Source organism: Phascolarctos cinereus, unplaced genomic scaffold (genome assembly GCF_003287225.1).
Source record: "Phascolarctos cinereus isolate Bilbo 61053 unplaced genomic scaffold, phaCin_HiC Scaffold_726;HRSCAF=1367, whole genome shotgun sequence".
NCBI lineage: Eukaryota > Metazoa > Chordata > Mammalia > Diprotodontia > Phascolarctidae > Phascolarctos > Phascolarctos cinereus.
In genome coordinates, this window is record NW_027556098.1 from 395940218 (window position 1) to 395960872 (window position 20655).

A 20655-nucleotide genomic window follows, 5' to 3' on the forward strand; every position below is an offset into this window, starting at 1 on the left:
ATATTGCAGTTGAGTCAGTAAATTCTAAAGAGGAACACACTGGTTAGTGACCTGGGGTTGCCCCTTCCACACCAAAAGCACATGTTTGGAGATGAAGGACATTCTCGAAATGAACGCTTTCTCTTAGATACTCTGTGTTCTTGTGTTGGTTGAAGTCCTGTGCTTGAGAGTTAAATTCCAGAGCTTTCTCCTCCAGTGCAAGAACAGCATCTGATTCTAGTTGTGACATACATTAGAGAGAGAGGGTGTAGCCTTCTTTTAGGCTGGGAAGACCTTCCCAAGCTAAAGGAAGAAAGAGGGAAGACTGTGAGGATGTCATTTCTGACAAGTATGGAGAGCAATAACATAGAGTGTGTGATGTTTGTGTTTCTGGGAAGGCCAGGGAGCTGTTAGCTGTGCTTTTTCTAGAAGAAAAGGTAATGGGGCTCAGGGAATATCTTTGCATTCTCTTGGCTATCTTGTAGAATTTTTTCTAAAAAAAATGAAAGAAGGGCTTCAGTATGAAAATGAAAAAAAAAAGAATCTGGAAAAGACAGAAGGTGATCTTGATCTGTGACAGGAGGCTGAAGGGCGGAAGACTGTGGCACAGAGGAAGGAGGAAAAATGAACCACTGAGCATTTGGAGTGCAATGAAATGAAAAAAAGCTGAATATGAAATATTCAGGGTTCTTACAGCAAAGGTTGTTTTTAAGAGGAAGAAGAGAAAAAACGTCAACAAAATCAACCAATACATTAAGGAAAATGAACATCACATACAGTGTTCCACAACTGTGGGTTTCTCCACCTTGGCAAAGGATTTCTTTCTAAATGTGTGGGAGAGACACAGGGGAAAATATAGGCAATATGAAAACTAAAGATTTCATTTAAAATCTGTTATCTAAAAAAATGAGTATCTCAAAAAAATTTGCTAGCAATTGAAATTGAATTTAGTAAACTACAGTTTGCAGACTTCACGCTCTTCCCTTTCTCTGGAACTTTGGCTGCCTGCCCTCCAAAAAGGTGATATGGCTTCACAGGAGGGTTAGAGGGAAAAGGGATGAGTAGTGGCATTTTGTGTCTCTGCTGAAGACCTCTGAGATTGTTGGAGTTAACAGAACTTCTCAGAACTGCCTCTTACTCTTTGCCACATTCTTAGTATTGACAGCCATGAAAGTCAAGCTGTGCAACTTCAGTGAGTAGGAGTTCTACCTGGGTAATAGAGAGTGTCCATGTCCAGAACAATGGGAAAGTTTTCCAATTCTGGAATGTAAGATAGTCTGCATTCCTTTAGAAGGGGAACCTAGAGCAGAACAGTTGAATTATCTTTCATGGAAGAAAGCACAAGAAAGTTATCCTTGGAAGAAATCCAAAAGAAAAGGACTCACTGAGCTGTTGGATTCCAGAGGGCCATCATGGAGGCCTCTCTTGTTGCTATAGAATAGCCAAGAAAGCCAGAAACCTGAAGTTCAAAAAGTTCAGCACGAACAAGCCATCAATCAGGATTGTCAAAGAAGTAAAAAAGGTCAAGCGGACAACTCAAAAGCCAGCTGCATCTGCCGCTAGGGCTCCCCGACACAGCAGCCAAAGGGAAGCTTATGGTGCCTGTAAAAGCAGATTCTACACGGAAAACATGAAATTGTATATTAGCTGGATGATTAGAGTTTTAAGTAAGCACTGAAAACAAGCAGAGGTCAACTGTCTTTCTGGGGATCTCCGTGTAGGACTTGTCAGAACTGATTGACCCTTGCTCATTCCTGGTGATGCCATGGGCATAAATGACAGTCCATGAAGGCCTTCAGGGATCTGGACATAAACTCTCTTTGTGCCAACAGAGCAAGCAATGCTTTCTTGGCTTTTCTTCATGATTAATTAATTAGATTCCTCAAGAACTGGAAGAAGCAACAAGAAGGCCTATTCAGGATCTGTTGGGTTGTTTTTTCCAATAAGGAGGAACTGGTTACTGAAGTAGAAATGAATTACAACCTTAGGGAGGAGTGGCTGCCCCACTTTAGACGTTGTGGTAAAGGACAAGAAAACTGAGCATCATCTGACATGTGCAGGAGACTTTGGGAGGACACATTTCAAAGAGTTAGCATGGAAGGCAGATAGGATCCCATAATCTAAAATTCTACAAGAGAAGTCAGTCCAGGAAGAATGAGAAGATGTTAGGAATGGTATTATGAGGACACAAAAAGAAATTATTCCAGTGAAGAGAAAAGGGGGAATTGGTAAAAAGGCCTGCAAATTCACAAGGACCAACTCAGATTTAAGAAGACTGGTAGAAACAATGGAAGTGAGGGCAGGTAATTGAGGACACATTCACAAGTGTGATGCAGGCTTGGAAGAATAGAGACAGGAGGGCTCAAGCTTTAAGAGAGCTGTGCCTGGCAAGGAATGCTGAGAACCATGGAAGGGTTTTAGCTCTATTGGGTAAAAGAAAAGGGGACCAAAGAAAGACTTGAACCTTTGCCTCTGGGCAGATAGATCATTGGTAACAATCTGAGAGAAAACAAAGCTATCCCTCTCTTTTTTCTTCTCTGCCAAGGAGAAAGATGTTTGGATCGGAAGTAACCACACAAAAATGGCTTCTAGAAAGCTGAGATCCAGGATGAATAGGGAGAAAAAGAGAGCACCCAGCTGCCCTTGGTGACTTCAAGTCATGGTGAGCCACAGATGAATGACATTCCAGGGCATCGAAAGCTGACCAACATGGTTGCCTCGTTGGGGTCAAGGATCTTTGAAAGATGGCAGAGCTCCAAGAACAAGGGAGGGTGAATGCTCCCCTCATTTTCAAAAAAGGAAGAAAATGAAGTCTTCAAACTCTAAGCTATTGAGCTTGACTTTTATCTTTGACAAAGCCCAAAGGGCTGATTTATAAGTATCTAGAAAAAGAGATGTGGATTGCAGAGAACAGAGAGGACTTCACCAGGAGCAGGCCACATCAAACTAACCTGATTTCCCTTTTTCTGACAGGGTGGATATTACTAGCCTGGTAGATTAAGCAAATGTTGTAGATACAGTGTACCTACATTTTCACAAACACTTGACAAGCTTTCTAATGCTGCTCTTGTGGATAAGATGAAGAGATAGATGTACAGTGGTACAGTTAGGTGAATGCACAGTGAGTTGAATGGCTCCGCCCAGAGGGTAGCATCATATTGGGGTGAGGTCTCTAATAACGTGCACCAAGGGTCAGTCCTTAGAGCAGGCATTGTTTAATGTGGTTAGCAGGGAGTAGGATAAAGGCAGAGATGACATGAAGTTGCAAATGATATAAAATGAGAAAGAATAGCTTAACTTGTGGGATGCCAAAACTGGGATCCAGAAGGATCTTTACAGACTAGAATTAGCATCTAACTAGGCTAGGTTAGAATCTAACCAAGATGAAATGAAGCCATGACAAGTCACTAGCCATTGCTAGGTAACAGTTTGGAAAAGAGCTGGGGATTTTAGTGGACTGAAAACTCAATAGGAGTCAATAGTGTATTATGGTAGCTCCCCTGCCCCCAAAAAACTTCTGTAATCTTAGGATATATTAAGGGGAGGGAGCAAAGTGTCCAGAGACATTGGGAGGTTGTAGTCATACTATATCCTGATTAGATCATCTTTGAGTATTGGATTGAATTGTGGGCACCACGTTTTAGGAAAGACATTGCTAAGCCAGAGAGTATCCATAGGCAAATGATGAGCATAAGCAAGGGCCTTGTGGTCATGACATGTGAGGGCTGGTTGAAGGAACTAGGAATATTTAGCTTAGAGAAAAGAACACTTAGTGGGACAGGACAGCTGTCATGTGGAAAGAATTTGTTTTGTTCTGTTTGAATGGAACCAGCAACAGCAAGTGATAGTTGCAGAGAGATCAATTTAGACTCGATGTAAGAGAAAAACGTACAAGCAAGTAGAGCTATCCAGAATTAGAATGGGCCCCCTCTGGAGGGTGGGGGCTCCTCTTCACCAGAGATCTCCAGGCAAAGAGTAGACAGCTGCTTGTGGGGATGTTATAGAAGGTTAGGATTAGATGGCCTTTTAAGGTCCCTTCCAGCCTCTAGGACCCTTTCCTTCTTGTTACAGTATAGATTGGAGTAGATGGTGTCTGAAGTCCCTTACAGCTGTGATTCTGTAATTGCTAGTGGACTTGCAAAGAACCTTTCTGCCTCATTTTATTCATCCTTCCCTGTGAAGCATCATTCTACAGACAGGGAAACTAAGGTATAAAGGTTGTGTGTTAATTGTCCAGGATTGCATAGTGTTGGAATGGAGACTAGAATCCAGATTTCCTAATTTCCATCCCAAGGGTTTTTCCCACTACCACACTGTCTCTCACTATGTTTGGCTGTAGCACTCGGTAGATGCAGGGACTTTCCCCCTCTGTTTCTTTACCATGATTGGATATGTGTTATCTACATAAACCCAACATATCTCCTCTTCTAGTCTGGACTTCCCTGTTCACCACATCCTGAGCCTTCTCTTGGCCATGACTGCTTCTTGTTTACGAGGCCCAGTCAGTGAGAGGTCACTTCTACAAAGAGGAGGAGCCGCGTGAGGAGCCGTCCCTTCCTGTTGGGCAGCAAAAGCCAAAGTTAGTCCAGGCTGTTCTTCTAGTTAAGAAATGGCGCATCAGCAGCTGCCATGTCACCCGATGTGACGACCCAGGAGTCTTCTGTCCCTTTCCAGTGAAAGCCTGAAGAGGACAGAGGAGGTTCTGGTTAACACATCAGCCGTCATCTCAGTAATGGCAGGCTTGGCCTTGAAGTTCTCAGTAAGTTCAGATTTCCCTGCCCTTGGACTTGAGAAAAGCTGAGAATGTTTAAATCAGCCTTGTCATGTACAGACAGAGAAGAAGCCCTGCCAGGAACAGCACACAGGAAAGCTGGCTGAGACCTGAGCGAAGGCCCTACCAGCTAATGGGTACTGGGCCCCGAAGAAGGTGCAGAGTGTCCGCTGTCTCTGTGTTGGTTTTTGTTTTGTCTTGTTTTTGGTGAGGCAGTTAGGGTTAAGTGGCTTGCCCAGAGTCACACGGCTAGTGAGTGTCAAGTGTCTGAGGTTGGATTTGAACTCAGATCCTCTTGACTCCAGAACTGGAGCTGTATCCACTACACCACCTAGCCGCCCCTCTGTGTTGGTTTTAAAAGTTAGTTTGACCGAGGCAACACCCATTCAGTGATTGAAGCTAAATTTTGATTGCTGAAACCTGGAAAGATATCTTGCAGTTTACAGGCTAGATTTCTTTCTTAAGGACTGTGCCTTAAACCCAGAACACTGATTGGCCAACAGTAGGTCCCAGCCCAAGACCCACCTGGTCATTGTCTGGCCTCTGATGGCTCAGAGTGAATGTAAATAGCAACTGTTTCTGTTTCTGTTTTGGCCAGAAACCCCGAGGTCTTCTCTTCCCAGATTGATTTTTTTTTTAAACTAGGTAGAAGAGGCCATTCTTTGCCTCATTTCTTACCTAGCCTTAAATACTAAATAGGTATTGCCTCAGTCAAAATGAGACCTGGGAAAGACCTTAGCTTAAAAAAGCCATGGTCTCCCACTGTATCAGGGCCATCTCCAGTCGTCCTGATCTATATCTTGCCACTGGGCTCAGATGGCTCTGGAGGAGAGGGTGAGACTGGTGACTCGCTTAAATCCAGTTCACTTGCAAGTCATGGCACCACCTTCCCAATGTCATGGTACTCTTCGAGGACAAACAACAACAAAAGTTAGTTCACTGGAAGGTGTTTCAGATAAAATTGCTTTTAGCTTTAGAAATTAATGAAAATGGCCAGCTGAAGATAATATTTGGATAGTGAAGGAAGATTTTTAGTAAAGTGTCTCGGAAAAAAAAAATCCAGCCAACCTTCCTTGTGTGTATCTGAGAGCTTCGAAAGGGAGAACAAGAACCACCATCAGCAATCAAATTCATTTTCTTCCAACATCCTTAAGTTTCATAGGCTCTGAGCATTCAAGGTTTTGACAATTTATACCTGGTGACATTTAGAGAACAATTTCGGAGATGTCTGAGGGGGAGGAAATATTTGGTATCACTTGACATCACATTCTAAAACTGATTGTAGTCCTCTTTGCAAATACACTGTTAATCTGTAAAACACTCAAAACTAAAAATAGCTGCTGGAGTTGAGTGTCATTGGAAATGAAGGGCCTCTGCCCGCTTGACTGATTTCTCTTTGGCTTCTGGACACCTTGAAGGTGTCGTGCCTCAGAGTAAATTGTGTAAGGCCTTTCGACTTGAACTACTGGCCAAGGAGATGGTAGAGGAACTTAGGGTCTTTCCGTTAGGAGTTGAAGTGACTGGGGTATAGGAATTGGGAAAGCTACTGAGTCTTGTTTATAATACAACTTTTAACCTTGTGGACCCCCTGAAAGGGTCTTAGGGACCCCCGAGGGTCCCCAGACCACACATAGAGAATCACTAGACTAGCTGAGCTCTGATCTGATGAAATTTCTATTTATGTCTCTGAATTCTGTGCGCCAACTTATTCATGGTTTTTTAATGCACTTTTATAATGATTTTTTTTATTCAGCTCATTAGTAGAGAGACACTCAGCCTGATATACAGAACTGTGGTTGAAAATGATGTAAATTCCCTAATTAACTAAACTTATGGCCATGAAGGTGTGAACCTGTCAGGGCCTAGGCAGGGCTCATTTGGCATAGATCTTCAGAGCTGGTCTCCACTCGTGCTACTCTCATGGGTCCGTGCAACCTGCACACCCCTTGGCAGCATAGCAGCTAGGAAGAAACCCTGGGGACATTTACCAAATACTGACTGTCGCCCTGGCACTGTCGTCCCTGCAGCGGTGAACCAAAAAGGCTTTCTGATGTTCCATTGTATTTTCTCCCGAGCATAAGTTGTGGATTTTCACAGGCCTTTTTGAAAGGGAGACACGGGAACCTGGAAGGTTGAAGGGGGGTTTGGAGATATACCGATGGCTACTCGTGGTAGAAGGAAATCACTCCTTTCCTCTGGCCTTCCTTTCCACTCCCCAGCAAGGCCCTTCACTTCCTCTAACTTAATGTCATGGGCTTTTAAAGCACAAAGAACAACAGAAGTTTAAAAAAAATTAAGTTCTCAGAAAAACTCGGAAGGATTATCTGAACTGATGCAGAGTGAAATGAACAGAACCAGGAGGACTATCTATACAACAACAGCAACACTGTAAAAACAAGCAGCTTGTAAAGATTTAATCAGTAAGCTCTTAGTAAGTGCTTGCTCCAGGCCAGACACAGTGCCAAGTGCTAGGGATACAAAGAGAGGCAAAAGACAGTCCCTGCCCTCAAGGAGCTCACAATCTAGGCGGAGACAAAAAGCATGTACAAACAGGCTACATCCAGGATCAAGGAGAAAAAATGAACAGAGGGAAGGCACTAGAATTAAGAGGGGCTGGGGACGATGGAGGTGTGGGAGAGCATTCGAGGCATGAGGGACAGCCAGAGAAAATGCCAGGAGCCCAGAGAGAAAGGGGCTTGTTCGGGGAATAGCCAGAAGGCCAGTGTCACAGGGTGGGGCGGGGGGGTGGGGGGGTGGGAGTCGAGTAAGACTGGAAAGGTGGGAGGGGCGAGGTTATGAAGGGCTTTGATCCTGAGCATGATAGGGAACCACTGAAGTTTGTTGAGTAGAGGAATGACATCTCACACCAGCTCTTTAGGAAGATCACTTTGGTGGCCCAATGGGGATGGACTGGAGTGGAGAGAGACTCCAGGCAGGTAGATGAACCAGCGGCCATTGTAGTAATCCACGCCTGAGGAGATAGGAGCCTTCATAAGAGTGGGGGGTAGTGTCAAAGGAGAGAAGGGGACATATTCTAGAGATGCTGCAAAGGTGAAATCGACAGGCCCTAGCAACAGATTGGACATGGGGAGTGAGAGACTGGGAGGAGTCCAGGATGACTCCTAGACTGGGAGCCTAGGGACTGGGAGGATGGTGTTGCCCTCAGAAGTAACAGAGAAATCTGGGAGGGGCAGGGTTTAGGGACAAGGATAAGGAGTTCAGTTTAAGATGTCTAGAGGACATCCGGTTTGAGATGCCTGAAAGGCAGGCACAGGTAGAGATTAGAGGTCAGGCAGAGAGGTTCAGACTAGACACGCAGATTTGAGCATCAGCGTAGAGATGTAATTAAATCCATGGGAGCTGATGAGGTCACCAAATGAAGTAGTATGGAGGGAGAAGAGACAGAACCCTTTGGCGCAGCCACAAGTAGAGGACGTTGATCTGATGAGGATCCAGCAAAGCAAACGAGTAGTCAGGTAGGAGGAGAACCAGGAGGCAGAGGTGGGGGGCATTGTTCTGCAAACCTAGAGAAGAGAGAGTATCGAGGAGTGATCCACGGGGTCAAAGGCTACAAAGAGGTCGATGAGAATGAGAATTGAGAAAAGACCATTGGATTTGGCAATTAGGAGATGATTGGTGACTTTGGAAAGAGCAGTTCAGGCAAAATGATGAGGTCAGAAACCAAATTGTGGGTAGGGGGGTAAGAAGAGAGTGAAAGGCGAGGAAGTGGAGGTACCAGTTAGTTGTAGATGCCTCTTTGAGGAGTTTAGCTACAAAGGGCCGAAGAGATTGAGGATAGCAGGAATGGAGGGATGAAGGGAGGATTTTTGAGGATGGGGGAGACATGGGCAAGTTTGTGGGCAGTAGGGAAGCCGCCAATAGAGAGGAAGAGATGAAAGAGAAGGGAGAGGGGATGAAAGGAGAGCCAGTCTATTGGAGGAGATGGGGTTGAATGAAATTATGTGTGCAGGTAGAGGGCTTGGCCTTGATGAGGAGTAAGGCCACTTCATCACGTGAGGCAGAATGACAGACGGCCCCTGAGTGTTGGGAGACAGAGGGGAGAAGAGAGAGTTTGCAGGCAAATGGGCTCAATTTTTTGTTTAGAGTATGAGGCAACATTCTCAGATGAGAGAAAGGGGAGTCGTGGAAGGTTGAGGAGGGATGAAAAGGTTTGGAAGAGGCCCTGTGGAGGGCGGGACAGTGAGGTGATAAAAGAGGAATATATAGTAGCATTGCCTAGCAGCAGCGAGGGCCCAGGTGAGGTTGGATAACAAATTTGTAGTGGGCCCACTCAGAACAGCTGCATGATTTTCTCCACCGTCATCCAGCACCACACATGTAGGAACAAAGATAGTGGATGGTGGGAACGACCCGAGCCTTGGCAGAGCGCAATCAGCAATATAAGGCACGGAGGGGCCCGAGAAAAGAGGACAGTGTAGGGTTGAACTGGCTCACCAAGGGGTCAAGATGGAGAAAAGATTAGGGAGATGGCCTGGGAAAGAACGGGGGGGGGGTCAAGGGGGAGAGGTGGAAAGCCAGTTGATTGTGGTCAGATAAGGGGATTTCAGATTTAAGGACTGATCATGCAGCAACCCACCGCAGCTCCAGAGGACTCCAGAGGAATCCCGCCTCCTGACAGAAAGGTGACGGATTCAGGGGATGCTTGGGAACATGATCAATGGGGAAATGGGAATTTTGTTTTGTTTGGCTATGCATATTTATCATGAGGATTTGTGTTTTCTTTTTTTCCCGGTGCGGGGGGGGGGGGGGGCAGGGTGGAAAAGTAAGAGAGAAAATAAATGCCTGCTAATGAGAAAGAAAAAGGTGTTTTGTTTTTTTTTTCAAGTTTTGACCCTTCCCATTTTCATGGTCAACAGGTAGAGACTGAAGAGGAGAAGAAGCGTTTTGAAGAGGGCAAAGGCAGATACCTGCAGATGAAAGCCAAGCGACAGGCCCAGATAGATGCTGTCCCTCAGAAGTGACCTTCCACCGGAGCCCAAGCAGCCCAGGAAGATGCATCTGGGAAGGAATTTGTTCACTTAGAAGTAACTCACTTGGCCAAAAAGTCCTATTCACGTTAAAAACTGGTGTTCTGTGAAGTATTTGTAATGCGGTGTTAACCTACAGTATATTCTGAAAGTGGATACACCAAAGCTTATTTATATTACTCCAGTATAAATGCTATACAGTATTATTCCAAACTGTCTCAAGTCATTCCATGGAAAAACTTAGAAAATCCTACTGTGCCCATTGTAAGTTATATGAAGAATACAATGACATTAATAAAGCTATTGTGGCTGGAGCAAATCATTCTGACTAGTGGTCTTTGTTTCATTAGGGAATATGCAGGTGCTGGGGGGAAGATGTGCAGGTGATTCTGGCCCTCTCTGGGCTAAGCCTTTCCTGCAGCTGCATGTGCCCAGATCCCCCCTCCCCCCACCACCATGCCATGCAGGGGGACCCACAGGGAGTGATGCAGAGTCCAGTGATCCGCATTGGTCTGATGACTCCACTCCAGGGGTTTCTGTTGCGATGGGAACAGTATGGATTTTGGCACCTTCACAATGAAGACTTATCACTGTCAGAAAGTACTGATGCCCTAAGTGATGCTTGAGAAATTCCTGGTAGATGGATGGCAGATATGCTTTCCCTCTCTCCTATGCACCTGCATTTGAATGGAGTATTTCAAGAGTCTCTAGATGGGTGCCTGAACACTCCTCCTCAGACCAGCCTCAGACGGTGCCCTCCCTAGCACTGGAAAGCCACTCTAGGCTGGGGGGGGGGGGGCGCTGATGTTGCCTTTCTCCACCCCCACCCATCTCCACTTGGACTCCCAGCAAAGCTCAAGTCAAGACTGCTTGGCCCTTCTTCTAAATGTGAGAGGCAAGACTTCTGTCATAAGAAACTAGCTAGTTTGCTTCCTGGAGCCTGAGGCCCTGTTTGTCCTAACTCTCCAGGCCTACTCTGCTTTAAGAGGAGAGAAGTCCAGAATCAAGTCCATTAGCCATTGTGGCTAATGTATGAACCCCTCCCCGACCCCGTACCGCTCGGAGCAAGCTGCTTTGGATAAAGAGTCAGAGAAGCAAGCCAGCTACTGAGGCTCAGTGCAGAGAAGAGGATCAGACTCTACGCGCAAAGGTAACAAAAGCAACTGCTGTCAGTGCTCAGCTTCTGAAAGAAAAATGCTTCCAGCTCTGGCAGCCTAGAAAAGGAGGAGCCGGCTAGCTACCTCTCCAAGGGAAGTGTCTGCCTGGCTGACTGCAAACAGCTACAGACATTTCCTTCCCTCTGAGCTCTCCGTGCTCTTGGGGACCTAGGAAGAAGCCGTTCCAGAGGCAGAAAATAGGCACCGAAAGATGGCAGTGCCATGCACACAGTAGGTGCATACAGTAGGTACTTTATCAATAAAGATTTCACTAGTTCAATTATATGTCAGAATCTGTAGAATTAGAAGTCTAACCCTGATCCTGAGGTCTGAGATCTGGGCCTAGAAGGAGCGCTTAAAGATGGTGGTAATGGGATTACATACCATACCCACAAACGTGGTGGGTAAGCTACCCACAGAAGTGGCCCAGGCAACCTTTCCGAGTTGTCTCCTGTCTTGCCCATGTTTCTGGGCATCAGAATGACCCTCTAACTGAGCTCCCCACCCCCACTCCCACCTCCAGGGTTATACTGTTCAATTCAACAAGCATTTATGGAGTGCCAAGATGGGGCACCGTGTAAAATGCAGTACCTGCCCTCAGGGAGCTCCCAGTCTAATGTGGGAGACCATAGACAGGAGAAGTAGGAGCTAGCTCGACAGAGGGAAGGCACTAGTATTGAGGGGGGATCAGAAAAGGTTTTCTGAAGGTGGGATTTTGGCTGAGACTTAAAGCTAGGGGAGGTAAGAGGCAGAGAATTCCAGGTAAGAGGAGACAGCCAGTGAAAATGGCCAGAGTTAGGTGAGTGTCTTGTTTGAGGAACAGCAAGGAGGCCAGGGGGCAGCCAGATGGCTCAAGGGATAGAGCTCTGGGCCTGGAGTCAGGAAGACCTGAAGCCTCAGAAGACACTTAGTAGCTGTGTGACTCTGGGCAAGTCACTTCACCCTGTTTGCCTCAGTTTCCTCATCCATCAAGTGAGCTAAAGAAGGAAATGGCAAAGCACCCCAGTATCTCTCCCAAGAAAACCCCCAATTGGGGTCACAAAGAGTCGGACGTGACTGAAATGACTGAACAACAATGAGGCTAGTGTTACTGGATGTGGTAGGAAGTGGGGTATAATTAGACTGGAAAGGTAGGAGAAGGCTAGGCTATGAAGGGCTTTGAATGCCAAATAGAGGAGCATACATTTTTCGGGAAGGAAAATGACATGCCCCCATACGTGCTTCCCCTCAAGATCCTTCCTCTAGCTTCTTAGCCCTTCATCAATGCCCCGTGAAGCACTCAGGGGTCCATCTCCCTACATGATCAACCCCAAATCTCTTCTCATCAAACGTTTGGGTTCTTCTCCCCTCATTAACTTTCAAACCATTTCTGGAATACTTGCTACGTCTGTTCCTTTCTAAGTATTGATGTGACTGCTATAGACTTCCCAGTGGCACGGGGGAGGATTTGGCTTGGCCCAGCCTCCGTGACCTCACCTTAGCCTGCTTCTCAGTCATCCTTTTGTTACCTGCCGCAATCTGTTAGCAATCCCCCCACCCCTATACCTAACCTCCTAACGTTGAGACTTCAGGCGTGTAAAGCAGCTGCCTTGCCATGTTTACTGAGGGGCCCAGGCTGAACCATCTGAGCCCAAGGTCTGTGAAGCCAAGACCACAGCCAGACAGTATGTGCTGTGGGAAATGATGCCTGGAAATGTCCGCTCTGGAAGCATCTGCAAAGGCAAGTGCAAGACAGATCTGCTCTTGGCTCTCATCAGGACTGGCATTACCAAAGCCCCCTGGAAAAACCAGTCTTTCAGGGAGAGGAGAGGACTGTAGCGCTTTGCACCTAAATTTAGCCCAGGAGGATTCAGGAGAGGTCAGTACAACCTGAATGTCAGGAGCAGAAAAGGCTGTGGCAGGTAGCTGGGGCAGACTCCTCTTGGGGCTGCAGGGTCAGGGAGTTTCTTGCTGGGGAGCAGAGTAGACCATAGTGATCCTGGCAATCTCATGCCCTGAGGCACAATGTAATGGGGCCAATATCTCCATGTGACTAAATCACCTGTGACTCATGAAAGAGGGGGAGAAATGTCTGACTTATAAATGTCACATTCGATTACGTGAAGCGTTGTGTACGGCTGCTTCCCACTGTTCGCTATTCTATTTATACCCAGGGCTCCGTATTGAAATTTGGCCTGTCTCTGCAATGTTCAGATGCTCTCCATGAAAGCTCCTTACCTGTCTTCCAAGCCACCCTGGAGCCTGGGGTCTAGTCCCTTCCTTTTACAACTAGATATTGGCAGATCTATTTTTAACCACAAGAAGGAACCTTCTGGTTTCTCTCTGAAGACAGTCCTCTGGCACGACACCCTTGTGGTGTAGAATTCTTCCCTCCTTGGACTGTGGTGCCTTAGAATTTTGTGGAGACTTAAGCCATCCTGTTAGAAGTGGATCTCTGGTTAGAAAAAAGGATGGTCCTTCCTGGGGTCCAGAGGAGAACCGAGTTACTCCTTTGGCTGGGCATAGTCTGGGCATGATCGCATTCACAGAGAACTGAAATGTCCGATGTGCACTGATGTGCCCTGAGCTGGACCTGCTGCAGCCGATCGCCGTTGATCTGGGATGAGTGCTCTGCTCAAGCTTCCCAGGCCCCTACACACAACTCGAGTAAGGGCCTGCTGTTTCAAAGACCAGTCTGGGCTCGGTCATATGCTTCCAATGCTTGCTTGGGGATGGGGACTTAAAAAGGTTTGGGCAGATGACACATTGGTTGAATTCTGCTGGATCCTGAGGACAAGACAGTTTCCTGTTATAGACTGTAGGAGCAGAGATGCAGATCAGGAAGGGACCTTAGCTGCCACAGAGTCCAACCCAGATGTTTTACAAGTGGGGAAACTGAGGCACCTCAGAGAAGCGCTTCCCCGAGGTCACACACAGCCATGCTTCCTCCCATAGAGATGGGGGCATGCCAGGTGTGGATAGAGCAGAAGACCAGTGTTCAAATCCACCCTCAGACACAGATACCCTGTGAGGTTCCTTCCAGGCTCTCCGTCTGAGATTGGTCTCTCTGAGGCTGGACCACATCCACCCACTCACAAAGCGCCACATTACTTAAAGGAGCTCGTGGGGCAGAGAAAGAAGAAGAGCCCCCATCTCCTCTCACACCTCTTCCAGGGCGGTCCTTTTAATCAGCTGAACGAGGACCTTTGTCTTCCGTGGGTGGCACAGTGGAGGCTCAGGACCTGAGTTGGTAAAGGATGGGGTGGAGGGGGACAAATCTGAGCACAGAGGGAGATGACAAAGCAAATCCTCCTCTCTTCAGTGGAGGTCCTGGGTCCAGATATTCCTAGGAAGGGGTGACTGGGGGAGGGAGAAGGGCAGGGGGACGCTCAGGATCCTAACTTCGCAGGGAGGGGACAGTGACCGCTGACAGTTAGAAGGATGCACCGGAGTCCTCCTCGACCGCCGGGCTACCAAGGGACTGGCCGGTTTGCTTCACAGCGAGGCGGCGGGAACCTAAGTGGAGGGCAGGACCGAGTCACACAGTCCCCACGCGGCAAGGGTCTCGGTACCCCACCCCCTCCCCACCCTGGCTGCTCCCGGCCCCATCCCTGCGAGCCAGGAGGGGTGGGGGCCAGGGAGGTGGGGTGAAGGTTCCAGGATCTCGGCCCCGGGCGCGCCCACCCCGCCTCTCCGGCTGGGTCCCCACTCCCCCGCCGGGGGCGGGGCAGGACGGGGGCGGAGCTGGGGGCGGGGGCTGGGTCTCGGCTGAGGCATGCGCCCTACTCCCGCCCCCCGCCCCCCGCCTGCCCTCCCGCCGGGAGAGGGGAGGCGGGCTGATCCCGGGCGAGCCAGCTGGGGAGCGCGGCGCCGCTGCAGAGGGGGGCTGCTGCCCGAAGTCCTGCCAGCCCGGGTGCCGCCAGGCAGGGAACGGCACGGCACGCCGGGGCAGCGGCGCGGAGGGAGGATGCCCCCGGTCGGGGGGCGACCCCCGCGGCTGTACTTGGACTGGGGGAGCCGGCGCCGCAGCGGGGGCCAGAGCGACGAGGCGTCGGGAGCGGACTCGGAGCCCCGGACACGGAGCCGCAGCGTAAGCGCCCCAGGCCCGAGGGGGCGCGTGGGGCATGAGCCTTGGGCAAGGGGGAAACTCGGCTGCCCCCGGGAAGGGCAGGGTAGGAGGGAAGGGGGGCTCTGGGCGGAGTGGGCGGGGAGCCCTGCTCCTCCTCCTCTTCTCTTCCTCCCCGCTCCTTCCCCCTCTTCTCCTCTGGCTCTTCTTCTCTCACTCTTCCTCCTCCTCCTCCTTCTCCTCCTCTCTTTCCCTCTTCCTTGTCCTCCTCTTCCCCTCTTCTCTCATTCTTCTCTTCCTTCTCTCCCTTTTCCTTCTCCTTTCCCTCCTCCTCTCGTTCTTCCTCCTCCTTCTTCCCCTTTCTTCCTTTTATCCTCCTTCTCCTTCCCCTCATCCTCCTCTCGCTCTTCCTCCTCCTCTCCCTCTTCCTCCTCATCCTTTTCTTCCTCCACTCCTTCTCATCCTCATCCTCCCCCCCGCCCTTCTCGTCCGCCCCTCGAGCCCCAGTTCCCCTCCAAGACAGCCCACGGGCAGTCTCCTTGTTCATTTTCGGAGGCTGGACGGGAAGGCAGATTGGGAGCTGACCCTAATCCTCCTCCCACTCGCGGGCTTGGGGAGCGGTACTGGCTCCCCTCCATCCCCGGCCCTAAATCGCGGTCTGCCCGCCAGGAGGTTTTGCCCCCGGGAGCTTGGGATCCCCCAAATTTGTCCCTGTGGGAACTTTACCCAGGGACTCCTTTGAAGCTGAAGGGAGCCCCCAGAAAGGACAGCGGTCCCCGGATTCCCCCTGCGCAGCCCTGCCCTGGGTAAAGGAGGCCTCGGGAATTTTGTTTGGCAGTAGCTCTTGGGGAATAGAGCCCAGGGCCTCTTACCCTGGTCAAGCCCCCTTCGGGAGCCCCCGCCCCCTCGGGGCACTCTCTCTGCGGCCAGGCCACCAGAGCCTGGGCCCGGGAGCAGCGCCCTTGATGCAAACCTGTCCGCGGGAGGCGCTAACCCACGCCCTCTTGGGCGCCCCAGCGTTCGCACTGGAGGGAGGCGTCCCCAGAGGAGGTCTGGAAAAAGAGGGAGGGGGCGACAGTTGCCACTAGCTTGCTGGGGTGGGGCAGAAGGGACTGCAGGGACCTTGCACCAGCTGGACTGGGCAGCTGTGCTTTGCCACGGTGAGGTGGAAAAGTAAATGAATTGTGTTAATGGGTTGGAGACTCTAGAAATCAGATCGGGGTTGAGTTGAGGGCGTAGGGGTGGGAATAGAAAATAGAGAGGGCTGCTTTCTTTGGTCTAAAGGGTGGGAGAGCCCCAGAGGATCCCTCCATTCTGGTTAGGGATTGGTCTTCTCTATAAGGAGACTGATTCCCATGGGAGACACTCCACCACCACTACCACTGTCTTCCCTTCCCGCTCCCCAATTCCTCCCCCTCCCACCCTTTGACATTCTATAGCAGAAGAGATGGAAGGCACACCTCTGAGAGAACCCCCGGATCTGCGTCTACCGGAGGGAGGGAGGGGTCCCGGAATGCCATGGGAACCCTTTTAAGTTCGAGCCCCCTACCCTACCCTGCCCTCCCCATGTCGGTCCCCTTTGTTGCAATCAGACCTCCGGCCTGCCGACTCATTGGCCTCCAGGAATGTGACCTAAGAGATGTTGGCCCCACCCCCGAGTTGAGAGTTGTATTCCTAAAGCCTGAGGCCAGAGGTGTCTCACCCTTTCTCTGCCTGCGAGGAACCTCTAGACTTGAGCAAAGCTGGAGTTCCCCGGGATTCCCTTTGGGGTGGAAAGAGAGAAAGAGGTCATGAGGCTGGGGTGGGGGGGGGTCGGGAGAAGGAGCCATAACCCTAGTGCCTGTGGAAGACCCCTCCTAAGCCATCCCAGGAGAGTTTAGAAAAAACTTCCCTGTTAGTAAAGGAATGTGAGATACTTGACCCTAGTTGGAAGGAAAGATGGAACCCCAGATTTAGAGCCGAAAGGCTACTTTATAAACAGGCCAAAGGAACCCTCTAGATTATACACATCGGGGCAAGTGAGGCCCAGAAAGGTCAAGAAGAGCCTAGACACACAGTTGGTGAAACCAGAATCTCAGGGTTGAAACTCCAAGGCTAAATGGCCTGTTCTCCTGGGCTGTTTTTATTTGGTTTTGTTTTTGTTTTCCTGGAGGACTTGAGCTAGAAGGAAGACTGGTTTTGAGATGGCCACCCTGCTGGAATGCGGAGCCCTCGCCACTCTAATGTGATTGGATAATTTGATTCCGGCTCTCTTAGCTTCAGGTCTGAGGGCAATGGCTCAGCCTACCGGATCAGACCTGGCTGGCCTGGGGACCTAGAACTGTTTTATCCCCCAAACCTTCCATATGTATTTAGTGTTTCCCAAATTCAAGATTCCCAGTTTCCTGTCAGGATTATTCTCCATCATCTCCACCTGGATAGGAGAGAGCCAGGTTTAGTCTGTCAATACTTGGAGTGCAGATTTTCATTGCCTTTTTTCTAGTGTGATTTGGGGCTCGTCATCAAACTTGCCAAATTCTTCATTTCTTCAATAAGGAGAGTGGGTGGGGCTCCTTCATTCTGAAGTTCCTCTCCTCTTTAAATTTCTTGTTCGTTAAGTTCTAACAGAGGCCTACTGTCTTAGTTTCAGGCCAGGGGTTATTCTCTGGTGATCTGGCTTCATTATATGACTCATTAAAGAAAGGTTCTTGAGAGCCACATGTCCCTCAAGGGAGGCTGTAGATAGATTGCAAGGGGTCCCTAAACTTGGAGAAGAAAAACCCTCTATCCAGGCTTCACTACTTACTGATCCTCTGGACTTTCTCTATTCTGCTCCTGCTTAGACACCTCCCCATTGTCCCTTTTCATCTTGCTTGTATGTGCTGCAGTCTCTCAATAGAAGGTAAGTTTCTTGAGAGCAGGGGCTGTCTTACATTTCTTGTTGTTGTTCAGTCTTGCCTAACTCTCCATGACCCCATTTGGGGTTTTCTTGGTAAAGATACTGAGTGGTTTGCCATCGCCTTCTCCAGCTCATTTTACAGATGAGGAGACTGAGGCAAATAGGGTGAAGTGACTTGCCCAGGGTCACCTAGCTAGTAAGTGTCTGAGGTCGAGTTTGAACTTAGAAAAAGGAGTCTTACTGACTCCAAGCCCAGGGTGCTATCCGATGTAGCTCCACCTAGCTTGCCCGTAGCACATAGTAAGTGCTTAACAAATGGTTGGTTGTTTTGACTAACCTCTAACTGAAATTTAGCGTTTCCTTCCATTATAAATATAGGTCACAAAATATTGCTCTGAGAAGGGGTTTGTAGGCTTCACAGACTGCTAAAGTGGTCCCCAACACCAAAAAGCTTAGGAAGTCCCCTAGGATAAGGGAAAGCGATCTTATGTAGAAGAACCCAATATGCAGCTCTTAATGAGTGTTCATTGAAGCTAGGTCATGCAGTGGCTAATGAATTGGACCGAGTTCAGAATCCTACTTCAGACTGTGCAAGCCTGGGCAAGTCGCTTAATCTTTTTCCATGAACTCATCTGCAAAATAGGGATGATAATAGCCCCCACCTCACAGGGTTGTTCGAGGACCTAATGAGGTTGCATATGCAAAGTGCATTGCAAACCTGGAAAGGGGTATATAAATAATGTTCTTGTTACTGAATGAATGAGTCTCTGTGTCCTCCCCCAGGTTCTTGGGAGGATGAAACAGGAAGGTATGGAATCTGAGAGAGCTTTGTAAACTGTTTGTGAAAGATGGGCGTCATTAGCTTTCTCTGATGTGGAGGGAGCAGGAAGGAGGACCATGCTTAAGGAAGGTGGTGGCCAGTGGGCAAGACAGTCCTGGAGCTGCTCACTCCCATGCGGCCAGCTGCTGCTGAGTTCTGCCTGGTGACTGGCCTGACTAGGGGGAACCCTCAGGATACGGCAGCCTCCCCAACCCAGGCAATTCGGAGACCTCCAACTTTCCTGCCTCCTACTCTGAATTTAAGGAGAAAGCCCTGTGTTACTGTTATCAGACAGGTTCAGAAACTCCAGTCATTGGCACTCTTGGTGAAAAAGGAAGTTGATTCTCCTGGGCTCCTATCCCTGCCTATCCCCCCAGGCCCTCATCTTCTCTCTCCTTCCCTCCTTATTAAAACTACCTACCATATCAGTCTTTATTTCCATCACCTTCATTGCCTAGTTTGTAAGGGTTGGGCCTGCCCTTATAACAAAGATTTTAAAAGAAATAATGCTTGTCAAGGTGGGAGCAGTTCAGAAAAACCAACTGAATGTAGCAATCCAGCCTAACCGTATATGCAATATTCTACATCCATAGGCCCCCCCCTTCCATGAAAGGAGTGAGGTACATGTTCTTACTTTTTTTTTTGGTAAAAATTTGGTTATTTGGCTTTTTATTTGCATTGTTATAATCGCCATGTGTATTGTTTTCCTTGTTCTTTCTTCGCTCTGTGTCAATCCCCCCTCCTGTAATCTAATTCCCTTTCTTCCTCAGTTCTCATAGTGCAGAAATAATGTTTCATTACTTTCTTGTACCACTCTAGTCTTATTTCCTATACGGACCCTTCACATACCGCCTCTTCTCTTTACATGGATCTCCTACCACTTTGTCTTTGCCCTGGCTGTGCCCTGTGCCTGGGATGACATCCTAGAATAGTGACTTCCCTTCAAAGCCGAGCTCAGCTGCCATCTCCTACCTAAAGGCTTTCCTGAATCTATGCTCCCTTGACCCCCTTTTGTTAGTGTCCTTTCTGTCTCTTTTGAAATTCCTTCTATTACTTTGTATACATTTACTTATGTTAAAATTACAGCCTTCTGGGAGAAGGTCCCAGCCCCTGTCATGCAGAATAAGTGCTTAATGAAGAAGAGTGGGATTACATTGAAAGGATTTGATAAACTCCTTCACGCTGAGGTGCAAATGACTGATAAGGGCCAAGTTTCCCAGAGGTATTAGCATTTTAACTCAGGCTAGACTCAAAGCCTTAAGCCCAATTGTGGATTTACATAGTCTGGGAGGATGTTTCTGTGTGAGCCAGCCTGTATCTTCCTGTTCCCTGGCTCATTCTCCCCTTCTGCCACCCTTCTGTCTCTCCTCCCACCCTGACTGCACACTGACACCCATGGTCTTACTGACAGGAAGAATTCTAGACTCCGGCTTATTTGTTGGACCATTGTGGTTTCCAGTCTGACCTCACGGGAGAGCTCCAGTAGACTGGGCGCTGTTCTAGGGCCTTTCTCTGTATCCCCAGAGCTTAGCACAGTGCCTGGCCCACAGGAGGAGCTTAATAAGTGCTTATTGACTGACTGAGTTGTGAGGAAGGCACTTGTCCCGGGACTGGGCCATTGCACCAGGAGAGTGTTCATTGGGAGGGAGAGAGGGAGGGAGGGAGGGAACTTGGGCTAAAGGTAGAACAGACCCTAGAGAAGAAAGGATGCAGGGGACTGTCCCATTTGCCTTAGCCAGTGGCAATCTTAGAAAATAAGGAAGAGTGTGTGTGTGTGTGTGTGTGTGTGTGTGATAGAGAGAGAGAAAGAGAGAATATGTGTGTGTGAAAGAGGATGTGTATGTGTGGGAGAGGAGAGAAGAAGAGAGAGAGAAAAAAAACAATATGTGTGTGATAGATACAGAGAGAATATGTGTATGAGAGAGAGAGAAGAGAAGAGAAAGGGAGAGGAAGAGAGACAGAGAGAATGTATGTCTGTAAGAGAGAGAAACAGAATGTGTGTGTTTGTGTGTGTGTG

General features: G+C 48.7%; 2 protein-coding genes across 8 annotated transcripts in view; both read left to right on the plus strand.

Moving 5' to 3' along the window:
* ACOT7 (acyl-CoA thioesterase 7) overlaps positions 1-10060 on the plus strand; it is a 169046-nt gene extending 158986 nt beyond the window's left edge. For all 7 annotated transcript variants that reach the window (XM_020975056.2, XM_020975063.2, XM_020975071.2 and 4 more), the window contains one exon: positions 9628-10060. In XM_020975056.2, coding sequence (XP_020830715.1) covers positions 9628-9732 — 105 coding nt within the window. In that variant the 3' untranslated portion in view covers positions 9733-10060. The remainder of the gene's footprint in view (positions 1-9627) is intronic.
* Positions 10061-14705: 4645 nt separating this feature from the next.
* GPR153 (G protein-coupled receptor 153) overlaps positions 14706-20655 on the plus strand; it is a 34343-nt gene continuing 28393 nt past the window's right edge. Inside the window, exon 1 of the mRNA XM_020975105.2 lies at positions 14706-14964. The gene's annotated coding sequence lies outside the window, so the exon portion shown is untranslated. The remainder of the gene's footprint in view (positions 14965-20655) is intronic.